Source organism: Gossypium arboreum, chromosome 8 (assembly GCF_025698485.1).
Source record: "Gossypium arboreum isolate Shixiya-1 chromosome 8, ASM2569848v2, whole genome shotgun sequence".
Lineage (NCBI taxonomy): Eukaryota > Viridiplantae > Streptophyta > Magnoliopsida > Malvales > Malvaceae > Gossypium > Gossypium arboreum.
In genome coordinates this window covers 4640274-4663490 of record NC_069077.1, presented here as the reverse complement: position 1 = coordinate 4663490, position 23217 = coordinate 4640274, and the positions used below count along the sequence as shown (strand labels likewise).

Here is a 23217-nt window from a genome sequence, read left to right as displayed (position 1 = left end):
CCCGCTTTACTTATTTATTTGCTTATTTTTTAGCTGGTACGTTTTGAGTCGTGGGCACGAATCTAGCCACGACCCTTGACACGACATTCTGTTCATAAGCCAAACTCAAAAGTTGATTAGAGTACCAATCCCTGTGGACTCGACCCTACTACCACTCTTCCTACTATCCAGAGTATTTAGTAGGAATTATATTTGGTGAATTCGACGCCCATCAAATTTTGGTGCCGTTGCCGGGGATTAGAGATATTTTCTAGCTTTTGTTTGTCTACCTTATGACCAGATCAGAACTGGGAAATCTAGAGTTTGAGCCAGAAATTGAGAAATTGGCCCGACAACTACGAAGAGAAGCCATATGACATGGTAAACGGCCAAATCTCGAATTTGAAACTATATTTTACACCGAAGAATTTTTTGACGAACCAGACGAGATGGCCGAACAAACTATCGCGCCATTTCGCAATGACCCGGATGAACAATGACCCTTATGTATAACCTATCCAGTAGGAGGAACGCCGTTCGAGCTAAAGTCGGGTTTGATCCACCTACTACCCACTTTTCGTGGATTACAGAATGAAAACCCGCACACCCACCTTAAAGAATTCCATATGGTGTGCACAAGTATAAAGCTTCAGGGAGTAACCGAAGACCAAATCAAACTTCGTGCTTTTCTTTTCTCACTGGCCGACTCTGCTAGAGAGTGACTATTTTAATTGCCTCTAGGATCTGTCAACACATGGTCTGACATGTCTCGTTTGTTTCTTGAAAGGTTCTTCCCTGCAGCCCCGAGCGACCAAACTAAGGAGGGATATCGTAGGAATCCATAAGAAGGACACTTAATCGCTTTACGATTACTGAGAGCGATAAAAAAAGTTGTGTACGAGCTGCCCACAACATGGATTGACTGAGCAGTCACTCTTGCAGTATTTTTATGAGGGTTTACTCCCGATGGAAATGAAGATGATAGATGCTGCAAGTGGAGGGGCACTCGTTAATATGACACCCCAGAGAGCGAGAGAGTTGATTTCAACCATGGCTGCCAACTCTCAACAATTTTGACCGGTTACAAAACCCACGAGACGGGTTCATGGGTTAAGTTCTTTGTCTCTAAAAGATAAGATTGATAAGCTGACTAATGTTGTTTAAACTTTACTTTCAGATAAAACAGGCCCAGCACAGTTATCCGAAATTTGCGCCAAGCCAGACCGCCCGAAGGACTCATGTCCAATTTTACAAGAGGATTCGACAGAATAAGCGAATGTTGTCGGGAACTTCCCAGGACTACCCCAAAAATGGTATGACCCTTACTCGAACTCGTATAATGTGAGGTGGAAGGATCACCCAAATCTCAACTATGGGACAAATCCGCGGTTCAATCAACCGTTCCAACAAAGGCCGCCGCAGAATCAACAGATACTACCCCCAAAGTCATCTTTGGAGGCCATAGTGGAAAGGTTAACCAATAGTACTGAGAATTTCCAATAAAAAACTGACATGCATTTGCAGGAGTTGGACAAGCAAGTGAGCAAACTCGCACTCACAGTTAGCCGTTTGGGGTCCCAAGGTAAGCTGCCATCCCAGACTGAGCCAAATCCACGACACAATGCAAGCGCTATGATGCTAAAGAGTGAGAAGGTTTTGGAGCCCGTACATGATACAAGTCGAGGCCACGATACTAGTCACGCCCAAGACGCTAGTCAAGATAGGGAGAAACTTGGCACAGAGGCTCTAGTGGAGTCGAGACCACAAAAGTCATTTGCAGTACCACCTCCGTTTCCCGGACGACTTGTCCAATGTAAGAATGAGCGAGACGAGATGGAGATCCTAGACACCTTCCGAAAGGTGGAAATCAACATACCTCTTCTCGATGCAATTAAGCAGATCCCACGATACGCGAAGTTCCTGAAAGAGTTATGCACGAGTAAAAGGTGACTTTTGGGAAATGAAAAGGTAAGTGTCAGAGAAAATGTCTCTGCCATTCTGCAACGGAAAATACCGCCCAAATATTAGGACCAAGTTATGTTTTTCATATCTTGTAAAATAGGTAGCGTTGGTATTAAAAAAGCAATTTGTGACCTAGGCGCATCAATTAATGTTATGCCTTTGTCGATTTATAAATTACTTAACGCGGGTCCTTTAGAGGAAACAGGCGTGATAATCCAGCTTGTAGATAGATCTGTGGTGCATCCGGAGGGAGTATTACAGGACGTTCTTGTCAAGGTAAACGAGCTAATATTTCTTGTAGACTTCTACATCATCGACATGGAGGATGACAATTCAGCCAATGCATCAGACATACTTCTTGGAAGGCCATTTTTGAGTACCGCACAAACTAAAATTGACGTAAGAAGTGGGATACTCACTATAGAGTTCGATGGGGAAGTAGTAAAATTCAATGTCTACGAAGCCATGAACCGTCCTAACATGATTTCTAATGTTTCTAATATTGATATTATTGATCCTTTAATTGAGTTACATTTGGAATATCATGACAATGATGAGTTACAAACTGTCTTTTGCAGGAGTTTTGTGACAGCTCTAATTTTGACCCTAGTTGGAAAGTGGTTTTGGGACCACAAAACTGAGTCATAAAAATAATTAACTGTTAAATTCTATGTTTATTATATGTGTAAATGCATGTGTGAAAGTTTCATGCTTTGATTTTGTCATTTGTATGTGAAATTTATAAGATAGGACTCATGTGATAAAACTTGAAAGTGTGATAGGTAAATTTTAAAGTGCCAAATAATGCATTAAATGTTAACATGAGGGATTTGCATGTCAAATGGACCAATTTTGTTAGTGGCCGGCCATAAATGATGGTTGATGTATAATATATTTTTTATTTAAGTATTATAATAAGTAATGGCTTTATTCTTGAAATAAATTAATTAGTAAAACAATAAAAGATGATAAAAAAATAGATGTTCATCTTTCTTTCTTGATTGCCGAATTTGGGAAAGAAAAATAGTGAAGAAGAAGCCAAGGCATTCTGTCATGGTTATCTCCATTTAAAGGTATGTAATGCAATTTTTATTTGTAATTGATTATGAAATTAAATGGATAAATACATAGCATAGTTAACCTATGGTTTAAATTCATGAATCAATGAACAGGTGACCTTTCGGCAAGTGCTAAATTGGTATTATTTTGATAAGTTTTTGGAAAGATGTTAGTTATATGTTAAGAAGCTTAAATGATGGTTGAATAAGTAGAATTCATGGTTGAAAAGTATGAATTGAAATTGCCGTATGTGTGTATATGCATTTTGGAAAGAAAAATGTTGTTGTTTAGTTGAGTTTTCATTTGATACGTACATTCAGTCAAAAGGGGGGGGAGGAATAAGATGAATTTAAAATGTTGTGGTTTGTTTTTAAAGTTGGTTAAATAGTTGTGGTCATTGCCAAATACATTTGTGTTAGGGGAAAATATGATTAAGTATCGGTTTGATGAGCTAAATATATATGTATATTCGGCTATATAAATTTGATGTGTACTTGAAAATATAATAAGCCTTAAGAGATTGTGTTTGTGTATATGAACTAGATGTTTTATGGATATTCGGCTAAAAGGGTAAATGGCTAAGTCATAGGAATTGGGGTGATATACATTAGGTCATTAGGGTTATATGTACTTGGTAATGTGAGTTATGTATTAAGTAAGTTATTTCTTCGAAATGTATATTCGGTCATTGTTTAGCATAGGTGAAACCTATGTACAATTTGCTACATTTGATCATAAAATGGAATTTGTATATGAAAGCTAAGTTTGAGTGGTTAGGGCCGAATGTGGTATATGAGATATTAAGGCATGTTATGATTATATATATGTGTGTATACGTGGTTGTGCATAAAATGAGTAATTGATTAAATTGTGTTAGTCACACATAGGTATATAAAAATATATGCCATAGGTAAGTACCTTGTAACATAGAGGCATTCGGTTATACATATATGTATATATTATATAGATAAATTCGTGTAAATAATAGGCATGATATCGAGTCATGGTACATTTTATAAAACTTAACATGTATGGAAGTTATATGATTATCAAATGTGATTAATAAAGAATTAAAATTGAGTAGGTAATTAAACAAATTCAATTGTTTAATTTTAAAGCTCAAGAGCAAAGAGGAAATAAATCAGATAAGGGGAAGGAGAAAGCAATCGAGTAGCCTATCTGTAACTGTTCAATTATACCCGAGGTAAGTTTTGAGTAGTTTCTTTTAGTATGAAATTGATGACGCTTTTATAAGAGTATATTAAGTGAATTGAAATCTTTGGTTTGTTCTTGATTATAGTTGTATAATAAATAGTGTATGTATACCATTATAGTATAATGGTCACTTTGGGATTAATCTCGAATGGTGAAATGAATGTGTGGTATTAAGTATAACTCTTGAGCCGAAATGTGAATGATGATGTGCATATTGAGCTTATATCCGAATGTAGTAAATGATTACTAAAGTGATAGGTTGAATGAGATATGTTAAAATATGACTAAGTATGCATGGTATTTGAAATATATCCGGGCATGAGGTCCGCAGGCTATATGCTGGGAATATATCCGGACATGAAGTCCGTAGGCTATGTGCTGGAAATATATCCGGACATGAGGTCCGCAGGCTATCTGCTGGAAATATATCCGGACTTGAAGTCCGCAGGCTACGTGCTGGAATCGTACCCTGGTTAAAGACCCGTAGACTTGTGTTATAAATGTGTTTTGAGTTTTAAGACTTGACAGGACCGAGGCCAGTAAGTTAAGTAAGACTACGATATTGAATGTCCGTGGTAACCATCGTCGAGTAAGTAATATCTATACTTTACATGTTAACGTCCGTATTATGTACACATATGTGAATTGATTTCAAAATGATTTATTAGTATCAAAGAACCATGTATATATATATATATGTGTGTGTGTGTGGATGAATTCAGTATTTTAGGATAAGACAATGACATCTTCGGTCACTGTAAGTCATTATAGGAAAATATGTGACTAAACGTAATTGTATAAACCATGTAGATAATGAAACATGTGCTAGAAATTTTCTTGTGTATACATAAATACATATTCGGCCAATAGAATTTATAACTAGTGTACTTGTGTATATTTGGCTAAGTGAATTACAATTAGAATACGAGTTTTGTGATATTTAATGTTCGTTTTATATGATACGTTTTGATTGTTTGAGATGCTTAAAACTTACTAAGCATAGTAATGCTTACTTTGTTTCCTTAATTCTCTGTTTTATAGATCTTGTTCGTCAGCTTACGTCTCGGGGATCTCAAAGTCAAAGTCTTCCATACCATCTAAGCCTTTTGGTACTCTAGTAGTTAAATTTCGATAATGGCATGTATAGGCTTGACTTTTTGTTGTTAAATAATTATCTTTTTGATGATGAATATATGTATAGCTATGCGAAAATGGCTTGATAAGTTACTATATGTGTTCCAAATGGTTAATGTGAATGTGTGGTTGAGATTTGATTAACGTTTTCAATGTTTGATGTGAATTGAACTTAAGAATGAATCACTATACCTAATTATCTTGATATGACTCTTTTGTATATGGTAATACTCTTTAACCCTCCGGCAACAGGTACGGGTTAGGGGTGTTACATTTTATTGGTATCAGAGCTACGGTTTAGTCGATTCTAGGACTAACATAGGGTTTATGAGTCTAGCTTTACATGCCATATAGTGTTAAATGATAGTGTGACGATTTTTGACAGTTAAAAATGTGTTTTCGTATAGTAATAGATCCCGATCCCAATCGAGCGGTAGCTGATGTTGTTGAGAGTGTAGCACCTGCTCCCGCGTATGGGACAGCGCCGATGGACTCTCAACCTATTGCGAGCAATCAAAACGATGAGGCTAGACAGACTTTTTATAGTGTGATGAATGATTGGTTCAACCAATACATTCGAACTAATACGGCAGCTCCACAACCCCTACATCCGAATAATACGCCCCCTGCACCCACGATGCCTCCAGTAATTGATTAGATGAGGTTGAATAAACCCCTGGTTGACAGAATTCGAAAGCACGGGGCTACTGAATTTAAAGCTACAGATAGTGATGATGTCGAGCAAGCTGAATTTTGGTTGGACAACACTATTCGGGTACTTGATGAACTATCTTGCACATCCGATGAATGCCTGAAATGTGCTATATCTTTGCTACATGATTCTTCCTATTATTGGTGGAATACATTGGTTTCTGTTGTACCCAGAGAGCGGGTGACGTGAGAGTTCTTCCAAACTGAGTTCTGAAAAAAAGTATATCAGTCAGAGGTTTATCGATCAGAAACGAAAAGAATTTTTCGAGCTTAAACAAGGCTCTATGTCGGTTACTGATTATGAACGGAAGTTTGTCAGACTTAGTAGATATGCTCGGGAATGTGTATCGTCTGAGGCTATTATGTGTAAACGTTTTGAAGACGGGTTGGATGAAGATATAAAAATGTTTATTGGCATTCTTGAAATATGAGAGTTCGTAGTACTTGTCGAGCGAGCTTGCAAAGCCAAAGAACTTAGTAAAGAGAAAAGAAAAGCTGATGTCGAAGCTGAAGAATTTTGTAAAAGATATTCAGGAAAGTCTTTTCAGCAATCATCGAAGAAATTTCGAGATGATTCAGGCTGGTCAAAAAACACTTTGGGTTTTTCCAGACGAGACCACGATCGACCCTTTGTGAGTACACGAGCCACTTCAATTACCAGTATTGGAAATGATCGATAGGATAGGACTGAGTGTAAGTATTGTGGAAAATGGCATTCGGGGAGCTGTAGATTTCATGACCGCTCCTGTTATAAATGCGGATCAGCCGACCATTTTATTAAAGACTACCTGAGATTATCCGAGCAAAATATGAATCAGAGTGGGAAACCGAATACTACTACGACACGAAGTAGACCACCTAAGAATACGGGGAATGCTAACGGCGGTCAAAGAGGGTTTAGAGATGCTACAACCAGATCCGAGGCTCGTGCTCCTGCTAGAGCTTATGCTATACGCACACGCGAGGATGCTTATTCGCCTGATGTTATTACCGGTACATTCACTCTCTTTGATACTGATGTGATTGCTTTGATTGACCCTGGTTCTACTCATTCATATGTATGTGAGAGTTTAGCATCCAGTAAGACTCTACCTGTTGAGTCTACTGAGTTCGTGATCCGAGTGTCAAATCCCTTGGGTCGATATGTGCTAGTCGATAAAGTGTGCAGGAAATGTCCCTTGATAATCCGAGGTTCCTGTTTTCTGGCCGATTTGATGCTTTTACCGTTTAATGAATTTGATGTTATTCTCGATATGGATTGGTTGACCGTGCATGATGCAGTTGTGAATTGCAAAAGAAAGACTATTGATTTGAGATGTGCAAATGATAAGATAATCCGAGTTGAGTCTACTAATATGAACGGGTTACCAGCAGTAATATCCTCGATGTTGGCTCAGAAATTTGTAAAAAAGGGGTGCGAAGCATATCTTGCGTACGTACTTGATAGTAAAGAATCAAAAAAGAAGCTTGAATCAGTACCAGTGGTTTGTGAGTATCCAGATGTTTTTCCCGAGGAATTACCGGGATTACCACCTGTTCGAGAGGTAGGGTTTGGTATTGAACTTGTACCTGGGACTACACCAATTTCGATAGCTCTATATCGTATGGCACCAACGAGAGGAATTGAAAACTCAGTTGCAAGAGTTGACGGATAGAGGTTTCGCTCGACCGAGTTTCTCACCTTGGGGTGCACCAGTATTGTTTGTAAAAAAGAAAGACGGAACCATGAGAATGTGTATCGACTATCGTCAATTAAATAAAGTGACAATAAAGAATAAATATCTGTTACTGCGTATTGATGATTTGTTTGATTAGCTGAAGGGAGCATCAGTGTTTTCAAAGATAGATTTGAGATCGGGTTATTATCAGTTGCGAGTTCGAGACTCAGATATACCTAAAACTGCTTTTAGAACGAGATACGGTCACTACGAGTTCTTAGTGATGCCGTTTGGGCTCACTAATACCCCTGCAGTATTTATGGATTTGATGAACCGAATTTTCAAACAGTATTTGGATCAGTTTTTAGTTATGTTTATAGATGACATCTTGATTTATTCACGCGATGAAACCGAACACGCCGAGCACCTGAGATTAGTGTTGCAGATTTTACGGGATAAGCAGTTATATGCTAAGTTCAGTAAATATGAGTTCTGGTTGAGAGAAGTTAGCTTTTTGGGACATGTAGTATCTGCATCGGGTATTCGAGTTGATCCGAGCAAAATTTCAGCCATACTTGATTGGAAGCCCCCGAGAAATATTACTGAAGTTCAGAGCTTTTTGGGACTTGCCGGTTACTACAGACGGTTTGTAAAGGGTTTTTCGATGATAACCACACCAATGACGAAGCTACTTCAGAAAGATATTAAGTTTGAATAGTCAGAAAAGTGCCAGAAAAGTTTCGACCAACTAAAAACGCTTTTGACGGAAGCCCCAGTGTTACTGCAGCCCGAAGCTGGTAAAGAGTTTGTCATTTACAGTGATGCATCATTACATGGATTGGGTTTTGTATTGATGCAAGAGGGTCGAATTGTGGCTTATGCGTCGAGGCAATTGAAGCCACATGAGAAAAACTATCCGACTCATGATCTCGAATTAGCTGCCATCGTATTTGCTTTGAAAATATGGCGACATTACTTGTTTGGAGAGAGATGTCATGTATTTTCTGATCATAAAAGCCTCAAATATTTGATGACTCAAAGAGATTTGAATCTGCGACAAAGACGTTGGCTTGAATTGTTGAAAGATTATGAGCTTGTTATTGACTATCATCCGGGAAAGGCTAATATAGTTGCCGATGCTTTAAGTCGTAAGTCACTGTTTGCTTTGCGAGCGATGAATGTTCACTTGTCCGTTTCATCCGATAATGCGTTGGTAGTAGAATTAAAAGCCAAACCGTTATTGATTCATCAAATATGTGAAACTCAGAAAGTCGATGATGAATTGGTTGCTAAACGAGCTGAATGTGTTTCGAATGTGGATTCAGAGTTTCAAATTGATGACAATGATTGTTTGAGGTTCAGAAATCAATTGTATGTTCCAAGAAATTCAGAACTTATTTCAATAATTTTGAACGAAGCTCATAATAGCCGAATATCGGTCCATCTTGGTAGCATGAAAATGTACAACGATCTGAAACGTCAGTTTTGGTGGCCTAGTATAAAACGAGACATTTCTGACTTTGTTTCAAAGTGTTTGGTATGTCAACAAGTGAAAGCGGAACATCAAGTGCCTTCAGGATTACTTCAACCGATCATGATACCCGAATGGATCGAGTCACGATGGATTTTGTATCCGGGTTGCCATTATCGTCAAGCAAGAAAGATGCGATCTGGGTTGTTGTTGATAGATTGACAAAGTCGACTCATTTTATTCCCGTACGTATGGATTATTCACTTGACAAGCTAGCCGAGTTGTATGTTTCTTAGATTGTGAGGTTACACGGGGTACCTATTTCTATTGTGTTGGATAGAGATCCGAGATTCACATCGCGATTCTGGAAGAAATTGCAAGAAGCTTTGGGTATCAAGTTGCATTTTAGCACCGCTTTTTATCCCCAGATTGATGGTCAATCCGAGGGGATCATTCAGATACTCGAGGATATGTTGAGATGTTGCATCATTGAGTTTAGTGGTTCATGGGAACGGTATTTGCCTTTGATTGAATTCGCTTACAACAATAGTTTTCAATCAAGCATTAAGATGGCACCTTACAAGGCTTTGTACGGTCGTAAATGCCGTACACCGTTGTTTTGGACCGAGCTTAGTGAAAATAAAATGTAACAGCCTAATTTTCAGTGGTATCGGGAATAGAGATTTGAGATCACCAAATCTGACGAGTGAGTTAAAAATTTAATAAATTAATACCTATGAGTCAAATGTGAATATAAAAGCATTTTTGAATTAGTGAATTTGGGGATTTAAAAGAATTAATTAGGTAAATTGAGTTGAGAATGAGGTATCGAGACCTCAACTTCATAAATCGAGCCATAAATATTTTTATGGAGTCTTGGTGAGGTAGTAATAAAATTTAGTCAGAAAATTTTGACGTTTGGGTGGTTAATTAAATAAAAAGGACTAAATTGAAAAGGGTGTAAAAGTTGCTAAAAGGATTAAATAGCTCAATTGTCAAATGAGGAAGGACCTAAAGTGAAAATAAGCCTAAAGGAGATATTTTGGGCGGCAATAGTTGAGAAAAATCAGGAAATGGGTGAAATAAGGGCAAAATTGGAAAATTTCCAAAATTGGCTAAATAAAAATGGGACTAAATTGGAATATCTAGAATTCTCTTCATTTCTCTTCATATTCATCAGCTGAAAAATAGCCATGGAGGAGGGTTCAAGCTGGTTTTCATACTCTAGCTTCATGTAAGTTTAATTCTTACTTTCTCCTTGAAGTTTTTATGCTTTTGGACTTTTACAATTGGGTCCAACTTACTATTTCATTAGTTTTTGATTCCATGTCTAATTTTTGAAGTTGTTATGGATGAGTGCTGGAAGTATATGATGATTTAGCATGGAATTAGAGCTTTAAATTGTTTATATTCTGATTTTATTGAAAGAATTGAATAGAAAGTGAATGTTTGGGACCTAATTGTAAAAGAGTTTGAAGCTAGAGTTTCATGTGAAATTCTGAATTCAAATAGTTATGAAATAACTTATAATGTCTAGAAAATGTATTAATTGAGAAAGTTATCTTAATTCAGGGGTTAATTGAGCAAGGACTGAATTGTATGAATTGTGAAATTTGGGGTAAAATAGAAGTCAACATTTTGCACTAAAACTGTTTTGGGCAGCAGCAGTAGTTTAACTTTGAAAAAATCACCAAAAATTTTAGAAATCTAATTAGAGGATGAATAACACATGAAATTAAAGCTTATTGAGTCTAGTTTCCTATAAAAGAAATTATGTAAGCAATGGAATTGTAAATTATAAGATACAATAACTTTTGTGAGACAAGGTCAGAATGATTTCGGGTTCCCCTGTTCTGAATTTGGAAAATCATCAAAAATTGGATAAAAGTAATTAGGGGCTTAAATTTATATGTTTAGAATTCTTAATGAGTCTATTTTCAATAGAAATAAACGGGAACATCATTCGAATTTTGTACGAGGAGATAATTAATTTTTAGTGAAGAAGGGTCAGAACTGTTAGGCAGCAGATCAGGGGAAAATTTAAAGAATAAACTGTACTTATTGGCTAAACCAAAAATTCTGAAAATTTTATGGTAAGAATATATATGAGTCTAGTTTTAGGGAAAATTAGCCGATCTTAATTTTGAGTTCCATAGCTCCAGATATAAATAATTTAGTGACAATGACACAGATGGATAGCTTTGAATATACATATAAGTCAATAGTGAAATTATTGATAACGTTACTTCTAAGCATGATATATACATTAAGGATGTGGAATGGAGAGGAGGAGGAGGAAAATATATATGAATATTCAGTTAGCATGGCTAATTTTCATGTTTTAAGCTCATGGACTAAATTGAATAAAAGTAAAACTTTAGAGGCAATTTTGTAAAAATGTCAAAGATGACTAAATTGAAGGGAATGAATTGTTTTATTATCTAAATTAATAAATTGAATGAAATTATCAATTTAAGATTGGGTGAAATTTGGGGAAATAGTAAATTACCAATATGCCCCTAAATCTTGGTATTTCTGCAATTTAGTCAGGTAGGTTCGTATATCTTGAATGAGCATGTAAATATGACAATTTAAATATTGTATCGTATTTTATATGATGTTTGAATTGAATATTTGAAAAGGATGTTACATGAAACATGAAAATGAATACTAAATAATATAAATTAATTGAAATTATTCTGAAAATCTTGGTAATGCCTCGTATCCTATCCCGGTCTCAGGTACGGGTATGGGGTATTACATAAAATCTTCGGGGTTGATTTGATTAAAGATGCTGAGCTGAAAGTAAAAGTAATCCGTGAAAGTCTGAAAGCAGCTTCAGATCGTCAGAAGTCGTATGCAGATTTAAAGCGAAAAGACATTGAATATCAGGTCGGAGACAAAGTGTTTCTTAAAGTTTCACATTGGAAAAAGGTGCTCAGATTTGGCCGTAAAGGCAAATTGAGTCCGAGGTTCATCGGGCCGTATGAAATATCCGAACGCGTTGGACCGGTCTCATATAGATTGATTTTACCCCCGAGCTTGAAAAGATTCACAACGTTTTTCATGTTTCTATGCTTCGACGTTATAGATCTGATTCATCGCACATAATTAATCCATCAGAGGTCGAGATTCAATCTGATTTGAGTTACGAAGAAGAACCGGTTCGTATTTTGGCTCGTGAGGTAAAAGAATTACGAAATAAGAAAATCTCATTAGTGAAGGTATTGTGGCTTAAGCATGGGGTTAAAGAAGCTACTTGGGAACTTGAAGACACTATGAAGGATCGATATCCTAACTTATTCACTGGTAAGATTTTCGGGGACGAAAATTCCTTATGTGGGGGAGAGTTGTGGCAGCCCTAATTTTGACCCTAGTCGGAAAGTGGTTTCGGGACCACAAAACCGAGTCATAAAAATAATTAACTGTTAAATTCTATATTTATTATATGTGTAAATGCATGTGTGAAAGTTTCATTCTTTGATTTTGTCATTTGTATGTGAAATTTATAAGATGGGACTCGTGTGATAAAACTTGAAAGTGTGATAGGTAAATTTTAAAGTGCCAAATAATGCATGAAATGTTGACATGAGGGATTTGCATGTCAAATGGACCAATTTTGTTAGTGGTCGGCCATAAATGATGGTTGATGTATAATATATGTTTTATTTAAGTATTATAATAAGTAATGGCTTTATTTTTGAAATAAATTAATTAGTAAAACAATAAAAGATGATAAAAAAATAGATGTTCATCTTTCTTTCTTGATTGCTGAATTTGGGAAAGGAAAATAGTGAAGAAGAAGCCAAGGCATTCGGCCATGGTTATCTCCATTTAAAGGTATGTAATGCAATTTTTATTTGTAATTGATTATGAAATTAAATGGATAAATACATAGCATAGTTAACCCATGGTTTATATTCATGAATCAATGAACAAGTGTCCTTTCGGCAAGTGCTAAATTGGTATTATTTTGATAAGTTTTTGGGAAGATGTTAGTTATATGTTAAGTAGCTTAAATGATGGTTGAATAAGTAGAGTTCATGGTTGAAAAGTATGAATTGAAATTGACCTATGTGTGTATATGCATTTTGGAAAGAAAAATGTTGTTGTTTAGTTGAGTTTTCATTTGATATGTATATTCGGTCAAAAGGGGGGGGAAGGAATAAGATGAATTTAAAATGTTGTGGTTTGTTTTTAAAGTTGGTTAAATAGTTGTGGTCATTGCCGAATACATTTGTGTTAGGGGAAATATGATTAAGTATCGGTTTGATGAGCTAAATATATATGTATATTCGGCTATATAAATTTGATGTGTACTTGAAAATATAATAAGCCTTAAGAGATTGTGTTTGTGTATGTGAACTAGATGTTTTATGGATATTCGGCTAAAAGGGTAAATGGCTAAGTCATAGGAATTGGGGTGATATACATTAGGTCATTAGGGTTATATGTACTTGGTAATGTGAGTTATGTATTATGTAATTTATTTCTTCGAAATGTATATTCGGTCATTGTTTAGCATAGGTGAAACCTATGTACAATTTGCTACATTTGATCATGAAATGGAATTTGTATATGAAAGCTAAGTTTGAGTGGTTAGGGCCGAATGTGGTATATGAGATATTAAGGCATGTTATGATTATATATGTGTGTGTATACGTGGTTGTGCATAAAATGAGTAATTGATTAAATTGTGTTAGTCACACATAGGTATATAAAAATATATGCCTTAGGTAAGTACCTTGTGACATAGAGACATTCGGTTATACATATATATGTATATATTATATAGATAAATTCGTGTAAATAATAGGCATGATATCGAGTCATGGTACATTTTATAAAACTTAACATGTATGGAAGTTATATGATTATCAAATGTGATTATTAAAGAATTAAAGTTGAGTAGGTAATTAAACAAATTCAATTGTTTAATTTTAAAGCTCAAGAGCAAAGAGGAAATAAATCAGATAAGGGGAAGGAGAAAGCAATCGAGTAGCCTATCCGTAACTGTTCAATTATACCCGAGGTAAGTTTTGAGTAGTTTCTTTTAGTATGAAATTGATGACGCTTTTATAAGAGTATATTAAGTGAATTGAAATCTTTGGTTTGTTCTTGATTATAGTTGTATAATAAATAGTGTATGTATACCATTATAGTATAATGGTCACTTTGGGTTTAATCTTGAATGGTGAAATGAATGTATGGTATTAAGTATAACTCTTGAGCCGAAATGTGAATGATGATGTGCATATTGAGCTTATATCCGTATGTAGTAAATGATTACTAAAGTGATAGGTTGAATGAGACATGTTAAAATATGACTAAGTATGCATGGTATTTGAAATATATCCGGACATGAGGTCTGTAGGCTATATGCTGGGAATATATCCGGACATGAAGTCCGCAGGCTATGTGCTGGAAATATATCCGGATATGAGGTCCGCAGGCTATGTGCTGGAAATATATCCGGACTTGAAGTCCGCAGGCTACGTGCTGGAATGGTACCCGGGTTAAAGACCCGTGGACTTGTGTTATAAATGTGTTTCAAGTTCTTAGACTTGACAGGACCGAGGCCAGTAAGTTAAGTAAGACTACGATATTGAATGTCCGTGGTAACCATCGTCGAGTAAGTAACATATATACTTTACATGTTAACGTACGTATTATGTGCTCATATGTGAATTGATTTCAAAATGATTTATTAGTATCAAAGAACCATGTATATATATATAGGTGTGTGGATGAATTCGGTATTTTAGGATAAGACAATGACATATTCGGTCACTGTAAGTCATTATAGGAAAATATGTGACTAAACGTAATTGTATAAACCATGTAGATAATGAAACATGTGCTAGAAATTTTCTTGTGTATTCATAAATACATATTCGGCCAATAGAATTTATAACTAGTGTACTTGTGTATATTTGGCCAAGTGAATTACAATTAGAATACGAGTTTTGTGATATTTAATGTTCGTTTTATATGATACGTTTTGATTGTTTGAGATGCTTAAAACTTACTAAGCATTGTAATGCTTACTTTGGTGCCTTAATTCTTTGTTTTATAGATCTTGTTCGTCAGCTACGGTCTCGGGGATCTCAAAGTCGAAGCCGTCCACACTATCTAAGCCTTTTGGTACTCTAGTAGTTAAATTTCGATAATGTATATATGCATAGCCATGCGAAAATGGCTTGATAAGTTACTATATGTGTTCCAAATGGTTAGTGTGAATGTGTGGTTGAGATTTGATTAATGTTTTCAATGTTTGATGTGAATTGAACTTAAGAATGAATCACTATACCTAATTATCTTGATATGACTCTTTTGTATATGGTAATAATCTTTAACCCTCTGGCGACCGGTACGGGTTAGGGGTGTTACAAGTTTTGTAACATCTCGTAACCCTATACCATCGCCGGAACAGGGTTACAAGACATTACCAGTCAGTACAGTCCAATTCTGGTCATTAATTAAAATAAATATTCACACTCATCCTAGTTTTATGATGTCGTCCCTTTAATGGGCCCTCGCAGTCCAATATGAACAATAAATTCAATTCAGGACTAATTTAGAATCACTATGAATTTTTAGTAAATTTCAAAGTTCATATTATATACCGTTGCCAACCATAATTTACTCATTTCATCAATACTTCTACAACCTAAATGACTCTCATAAAACATCCTAGGTACATGCCATTACCAATACTCGACATACATTACCTCATTGAATTCGGGGTCGGCCTGGGATGCTGATTCAACGGTCTAACCTTAACTTAACCTACGCACGAAAATAAATCGTACGCTGAGTATACACTCAGTGGTATTTCTATAATCTGAGCACTTAAACTGTAATATCCTGAATTAGGGCTTAATCAGAATAGTGGTTTCGTGACCACAAATCCGAGATAGAAATAATTATTTTATAATTATTTTGATGATTATGATATGATTGCATGATTGTGTGAAAATTTCGTGATGAAATTCTATGCCTAAAATGCTTAAATTGAAAGTAGGGACTAAATCGAATAAGTTGTAAAATTTGCATTCTAGATGTTTTTAGTATGAAATTGCATTGAAATATTAATTAGGAGATCTTAAATAGCAATTTGACCAATTTTGAGTTCATGGACAAAATTAGGACATGGAAGGAATTTTTGGAAAGTTTAGTAGTAAGGGCATTTTGGTCATTTAGTTCTTAAAATGAATTAAAAACAAAATTAAAAGTCAATTTTTGTCCATCTTCTTCATTAGGCCAAAATTTCAAGGGTTCTCCATAGTTAGGGTTTGTTTCAAGCTTCCAAACTCCATAATCAAGAGAAACGAGATTCAAGTCGCGATCGAGGAAAAGAAAATATTGTGGACTAAATTGCAAAATCTTTATATTTTGGTACCAAGGTAAGTTCATGTGTAAATAATGTAGCATAATTGTTATTTTTAAGTTATTGATGTTAATTATATGATATGCTGATTTTTATTATGAAATATATGCTTTGTGGTTATTTTCGAATAAAATGCAAATTATGTGTATTAATTGTTAAATATAAAGTCCTACCGAGTATTGGTTTTGGTATTTTACGGAAGATGGCAAGGATATGTGTTCGAGGAAAATCCCGTTTGAATCTTAGGAATAGATTAGGATATAAATGACATGTCACTAGGATGGTTGAGCATCCAAACTCGTTGAGTTGAGTCCGAGTTCACTTATGGATGCGAATGTCCGAACTCGTTGTGTTGAGTCCGAGTTCGTGAAATGTAACTAGGCATCCGAACTCGTTGAGTTGAGTCCGAGTTCACTTATGGATGTGAACGCCCGAGCTCGTTGAGTTGAGTCCGAGTTCACTTAGGGGCGGGTTACGTGATTTCTTGATTACACATGAGGCACTTATGTGCAAATTATCCGTGTATTCGAGTTGTATTCCGATGTGTTCAACGGGTGAAATTTCTAGTGAAATGAAAGAACACTTAAGATGCAAGCGACGTATTGGTAAGTGTTGTGAAATGGACACTTTGGACAGGTATGTTCTTAACCCTCGGGTTGATAATAGATACAACAACGATAAGGTGGTAAGATGATGAATGATGTTTAGAAATATGACATATGTTTTGGTGATACCATGCTAAAGTTGTTTGGTATATTTGTATTGTTATGTTACTTGTTATTTACATATGAACTTACTAAGCATTTATCCTTACTCCCTCCTCTTTATTTACTGTAGTTTTGAACAAGCTAGCTCGGGAATCGGGACGGGTCGAAGGTTCGATCACACTATCTAAAGGACTTTCATCTGGGTAAATGGCTTGTAAAACTTAAGTGTGGCATGTATAGCAATATACTTAGTTTGTGTAAATAATTTTATGATATGCCATGATTGGTTGAGAAAATGTTTGATATTGATAAGTCATGGTGATGGTTAAATTTAGATCATGTTTGATATCATGAAAGTTTAATAGGTTATCTAGTTCATAACAACTCATGAAAAGATGAAATTTGCCTTAAAATAGAATATTACTGCAGCAATGACATGAATTTGAAAAATCACTAAAAATAGTATAAATGGAACTAAATGATGAGTAAGTTATGAAATTGAAGATTAATGAGTCTATTTTCATGTGGATTGAACAAAACAGGCATATAAATTATATTTTATGAGATATTTAAACTTTTGTGAAACTGGGCCAGAGTGATTTCTAGATCCCCTGTTCTGACTTTAAAAATTTATAATAACTTTTACAAAAATAATTAGAAGTTTTTCTTTATATGTGCAGATTCCTTATTGAGTCTAGTTTTAAGAGAAAAAATATAATAGTCATTGAAATTCTGTATAGAGAGATATCTGATTCGTAATACACAGAGGTCAGAGCAGTCGAACTCTGAAACAGGGGAGACTTTAACTAATAAACTGTACTAATTGGCCCAACCAAAAATTCTAGAAAAAATTAGTAAATAGATATATGAGTCTAGATTTAGGGAAAATTTACGGATTTTGATTTCGAGTTTCGTAACTCGAGATATGATTTTTCTTGTAACTGTGACGCAGGTAGCTAGAAAGCTGTGAATGTAGAAACAAATGATTTGAAGTTTTTAATTTGATAAATTATGTTCGGTAACTCCTCAAGCTCGACTCCGGCGACGGTTTCGGGCGTGGGGGCGTTACATAAACAATTATAAAACATATTAATTTATATATTTTGAACTATTCAAACTCAATGAGAATTCAAACATTCACTTTCCAACCAATGTTTTGGTCTACTTTAAATTTCAAATCATTTATTATTTTTCAATAGAAATTAATCAATCAGTAATATTCATTAACACTCAGAACAATTATTTATTCAGTAACAGACAGTTATTCGGTAACAATCAATTATTCAATAATAACCAGTTATTCAATATCGATCAATTGATCGGTTATCCAGTAACAGTCAATTATTCAGTAACTATTAAGGTATTTAGTAGCAGTCATTCATTCAGTGACAATCAGTTATTCAGTAATGATTAATTATTCAGTAATATTCAGTTATTCAGTAATAGTCTAATATCCAGTAATAGTCAATTATCCGGTAACAGTCAATTATTCAGTAATAATCAGTTATTTTATACCTTTATTTACCCCTATTAACATGACTCGGACTCAGACGGATACACGGATCCAACCAACACACCAGTACGACACATAGTGCCTCATCGGCCGAAGCCGGAACAGTAATAGTAACAGTAGCAGTACGGTACATAGAGTACCTCATCGGAACAAATCCGAACGATAATAAAGAATAAGATAAGATAAAGATTCAACACACAAAGTGCTGAATCGAATCTGATATAATAACAATATTCAACACACAAAGTGCCGAATCGATAACAGTAGCAGTAACAATATTCGACACACAAAGTGCCGAATTGGTAACAGTAGCAGCAGCGGTAACAGTAACGAACACATAAGTGCCTCAAATACGGCACATAAAGTGCCCGATCGGTAAAGTCGATAAATCTTGTACTCTTCCAATCCTATGGCATGCCAATTATATCTGACTAGCCCGACAAGTTAATAGGAAATTTAATTCTTATTCCAATTTTACTTAATATTCATGTTTACCCATATTAACAAGACTCGGACTTTGGCGGATATACCGATTCCAACCAAACACACCAGTATGGCACTCAGTGCCTGAACACTTCTAAATCCTATGGCATGCCAACTATATCCGACTCAGTCCGACTAGTTAATAGGATATTCAAATCATTTTTCTATTTCAAATTCGCTTTCAATTTAATCACAATTTCTCATATTTCAATATCCAACCAATACACATTTCAATTAATCATAATTCCATTCCATTCAATTCAATTCAATTCAATTCAAATTCACTTATCCACTTTCTAATCAATATACAATTAAAAATCAATACATATTTCAGATATTCACATATAATTATACTTGATTCAGTTCCAACCACTTTTCAATCAATACACAATTCACATATTTACACATATTCATAATTTATTTTATTTTTATTCAATTCATATTTTTTATTTATTTATTGTCCAATCAAATTTAAAATCACTAATTTCTTTTCAATCAATATACATTTCAAATAATCACATTCAATTCAATTTGGTTCAATTCCATATCATCCAATCAAAGCCATTCCAATATTAACTTCTCATGTATTTTATTTGTTTCACTTTTCCAATCAATTTACATTTTAATTGCAATTTCAATTTCAATTCAATAACAATTCACATATATCCATAAATCAATTCAATATAATCAATATTCAATCCAATTCATATAATCATCTCAAAACACCTACTACATATATATATTAAATAATAAATCCAATAATTTAAGTATTAAGTTTAGATTATAAAAATACAAACCATAATTTCCGAGCTAACTCCCGTTGACTTTGTCTTGTCCTTTCTTAGCTGAGATTTTCGGTACCACATTGACTACGAAATTAATACAATTCATAATCATTAATACATTACTAATTTATATCTTGAGTTACAGAATTCTAAATTAAGATCCGCTAATTTCTCCTGAAACTAGACTCACAAATCTTCTTACCATAAAATTTTCAGAATTTTTTGTTTAGCCATTAAATACAGTTTATTCTTTAAATTCACCCCTATTCTGCTGTCTGACAGTTTCGATCCTTCTTCACTAAAAATTAATTATCTCATAGTACAGAACTCAGATAATATTCTCGTTGATTTTTCCTGAAAATAGACTCATTGGGGATTCTAAAAATATAAATTTAAGCCTCTAATTATTTTTATTCAATTTTTGGTGATTTTCCAAAGTAAGAACAGGGGAACTCGAATTCATTCTGACCTTGTCTAACAAAACTCATTATATCTCATAATTTACAATTCAATAGGTTACACAGTTTCTTCTATAAGAAATTAGACTCAATAAGCTTTAATTCTATATTTTATTCATCCTCTAATTCAATTTATACAATTTTTTTTATTTTTCAAACTTAAACTACTGCTGCTGTCCCAAACAGTTATAATGCAAAATGTTGATTTTCTTTAATTTCAATTTAATCCTAACTAAATTCACTTACTTTTCTATCTTAATTCATACTTTATTTCTACTCAATTTTTAACCAAACTTAGACAGAATTATCTATTTTTCATCATAAAACCATAATTTCAAAATTCTTTCAATTTAGTCCTTAAAGCATAAAACTTATGAATCACTTTACAATTCAATCCTTATTTCATTTCTAACTTGAATTTCTATCAATTTAGCCCTTAATTCATCTTTTTGTTCAACTTAATCAACACATAAAAATTCATTAACTTCCTAACTTTTGATATAATTCATGTAGTACTCTTCTCTAGAATTCCATAAACATCAAAATTACAAGAAAAGTGATCAAATTGACTTACCTAGTAAAGCTTAAGGCTTCAAAAACCCCAATTTTCCTTTTATTTTTCTTTCCTTCCTTTCTTTCCCCTGTTTCGTCTCCTTCTCTGTTTCTTTTTTTTTCTTTTGTTTTACTTTATATATATATATATATATATATATATATATATATAATAACAATAATAATAATAATGACTTTATTAAATATCTACTTAATATCAAATATTTATTTTACACTTGGGTACACATAAATTATTACATTCGTATTTCATCCTCACCATACACTTGTCATTTTACATTTATTTATCATATAAATATATTATAATATAATTATTTATTTAATAAATATCTTTCACTAAATAATAAATATCCATTTAATATCAAATACATATATTAAAATTTATGTATTTTTTATTAATACATATATTAATATATTACTATACACTTTTCTTTATTTAATCTATTCATCATATAATATCAATTTAATAATAATCAATACATTAGTTATTTACTTAAATAATAAATAAATACATACGTGTATTACAAATGTATGTATAATACTTATTACACATGTATTTTATTTTGCCATTCACTTGGCACTCTTTTGGCTTATTTACTTATTTAGTCTTTTCAATTTCTTTATCCTATAATTAAACTTTCACACTTCATTCAATTTAATCCTTTTATCTAATTATCCTTTATTTAAGCTAATTTGCTTCATTAAACTTTAATTAATCACTCTCTTAACTTAGTAAATATTTTTAATAAATATTTACAAATCTATTTTTCAGAAACGGAGACCCGGAAATGCACTTTTTCGATAACTGTAAAAATTCGGGTCATTACAAGTTTGTACTTTGATGCCATTAAGAAACTTGAGGAGAGGATAACCATTGAAGATTCTGTTCGCGAAATAGTAGCTCATATGCAGGCATTGCAACTATGGAAAGCTTCAGGTAAAACCTTTGAATTATCTCCCTCACAAACTAAGCTCGTACCATCTGTTTTGCAGGCTCCGAAGTTGGAACTCAAACCACTCCCAAGCCACTTGAAGTATGCTTTTCTCGGTGAAAAAAATACACTACCAGTGATAATATCGAGTAAACTCAAGAGGGTAGAAGAAGAAAACTTGGTACGAGTCCTTAGTGACTATAAAGAGGTAATTGGATGGACAATAGACGACATTAAGGGGTTGAGTCCCTCGACTCGCTTGCACAAAATTCAAGTGGTGGATAATGTTGTACCTAAAAGAGAGGCTCAAAGGCGTCTCAATCCGCCCATAATGGAAGTGGTAAGAAAATAAGTCCAAAAGCTACTAGACGCCGGGATGATCTATCGCATTTCCGGCAGTAGTTGGGTTAGCCCAGTCTACGTAGTACCAAAAAAGACGGGTGTGACTGTAATTGAGAATTTGGCAGGTGAGATGGTTCCCACTCGGGTCCAAAACGGGTGGAGAGTCTGCATCGATTACAGGATATTGAATTCCTTAACTCGGAAAGGTCACTTTCCACTTTCTTTTATTGACCAGATGTTAGAACGTTTAGCTGGAAAGTCTCACTATTGTTGTCTTGATGGTTACTCAGGGTTTTTCCAGATTCCAGTGGCACCAGAGGATCAGGAGAAGACGATATTTACATGCCCATTTGGCATATTCGCTTACAGACGGATGCCATTCAGACTCTGTAATGCACCAGCCACTTTTCAGAGGTGCATGGTAAGTATATTTTCAGACTACATTGAGAAAATTATCGAAGTGTTCATGGACGACTTTACTGTATATGGTGAGTCCTTCGAGGTATGTCTGACTAACCTTGCAAAAATTTTAGAAAGATGCTTAGAATTTAATCTTGTTCTAAATTATGAGAAATGCCATTTTATGGTAGACAATGGATTAGTTCTAGGTTATATTATTTCTGCAGAGAGAATTTCTGTCGATAAAGCAAAAATCGACATCATTAACTCACTACCATACCCCACTACTGTGAGGGAGATTCGATCTTTCCTTGGTCATACAGGTTTCTACAAGCGGTTTATTAAAGACTTTTCGAAAATTGCGCAACCCCTTTGCAACCTATTACAGAAGAACAATGAATTTGAGTTTGACCAGTCATGCAAAGAAGCGTTTGACACTCTCAAACATA

The 23217-nt window shown here is 34.3% G+C and overlaps 1 protein-coding gene across 1 annotated transcript; it reads left to right on the top strand.

Annotated features, from left to right (window-relative positions):
• The first annotated feature begins 1491 nt into the window (after positions 1-1491).
• Positions 1492-22379, top strand: LOC128296479 (uncharacterized). Its single transcript, XM_053031723.1, has 3 exons — positions 1492-1918; positions 2042-2521; positions 21868-22379. The coding sequence occupies exons 1-3, from the start codon at positions 1492-1494 to the stop codon at positions 22377-22379; spliced, it is 1419 nt and encodes a 472-aa protein (XP_052887683.1).
• The last annotated feature ends 838 nt before the right edge of the window (positions 22380-23217 follow it).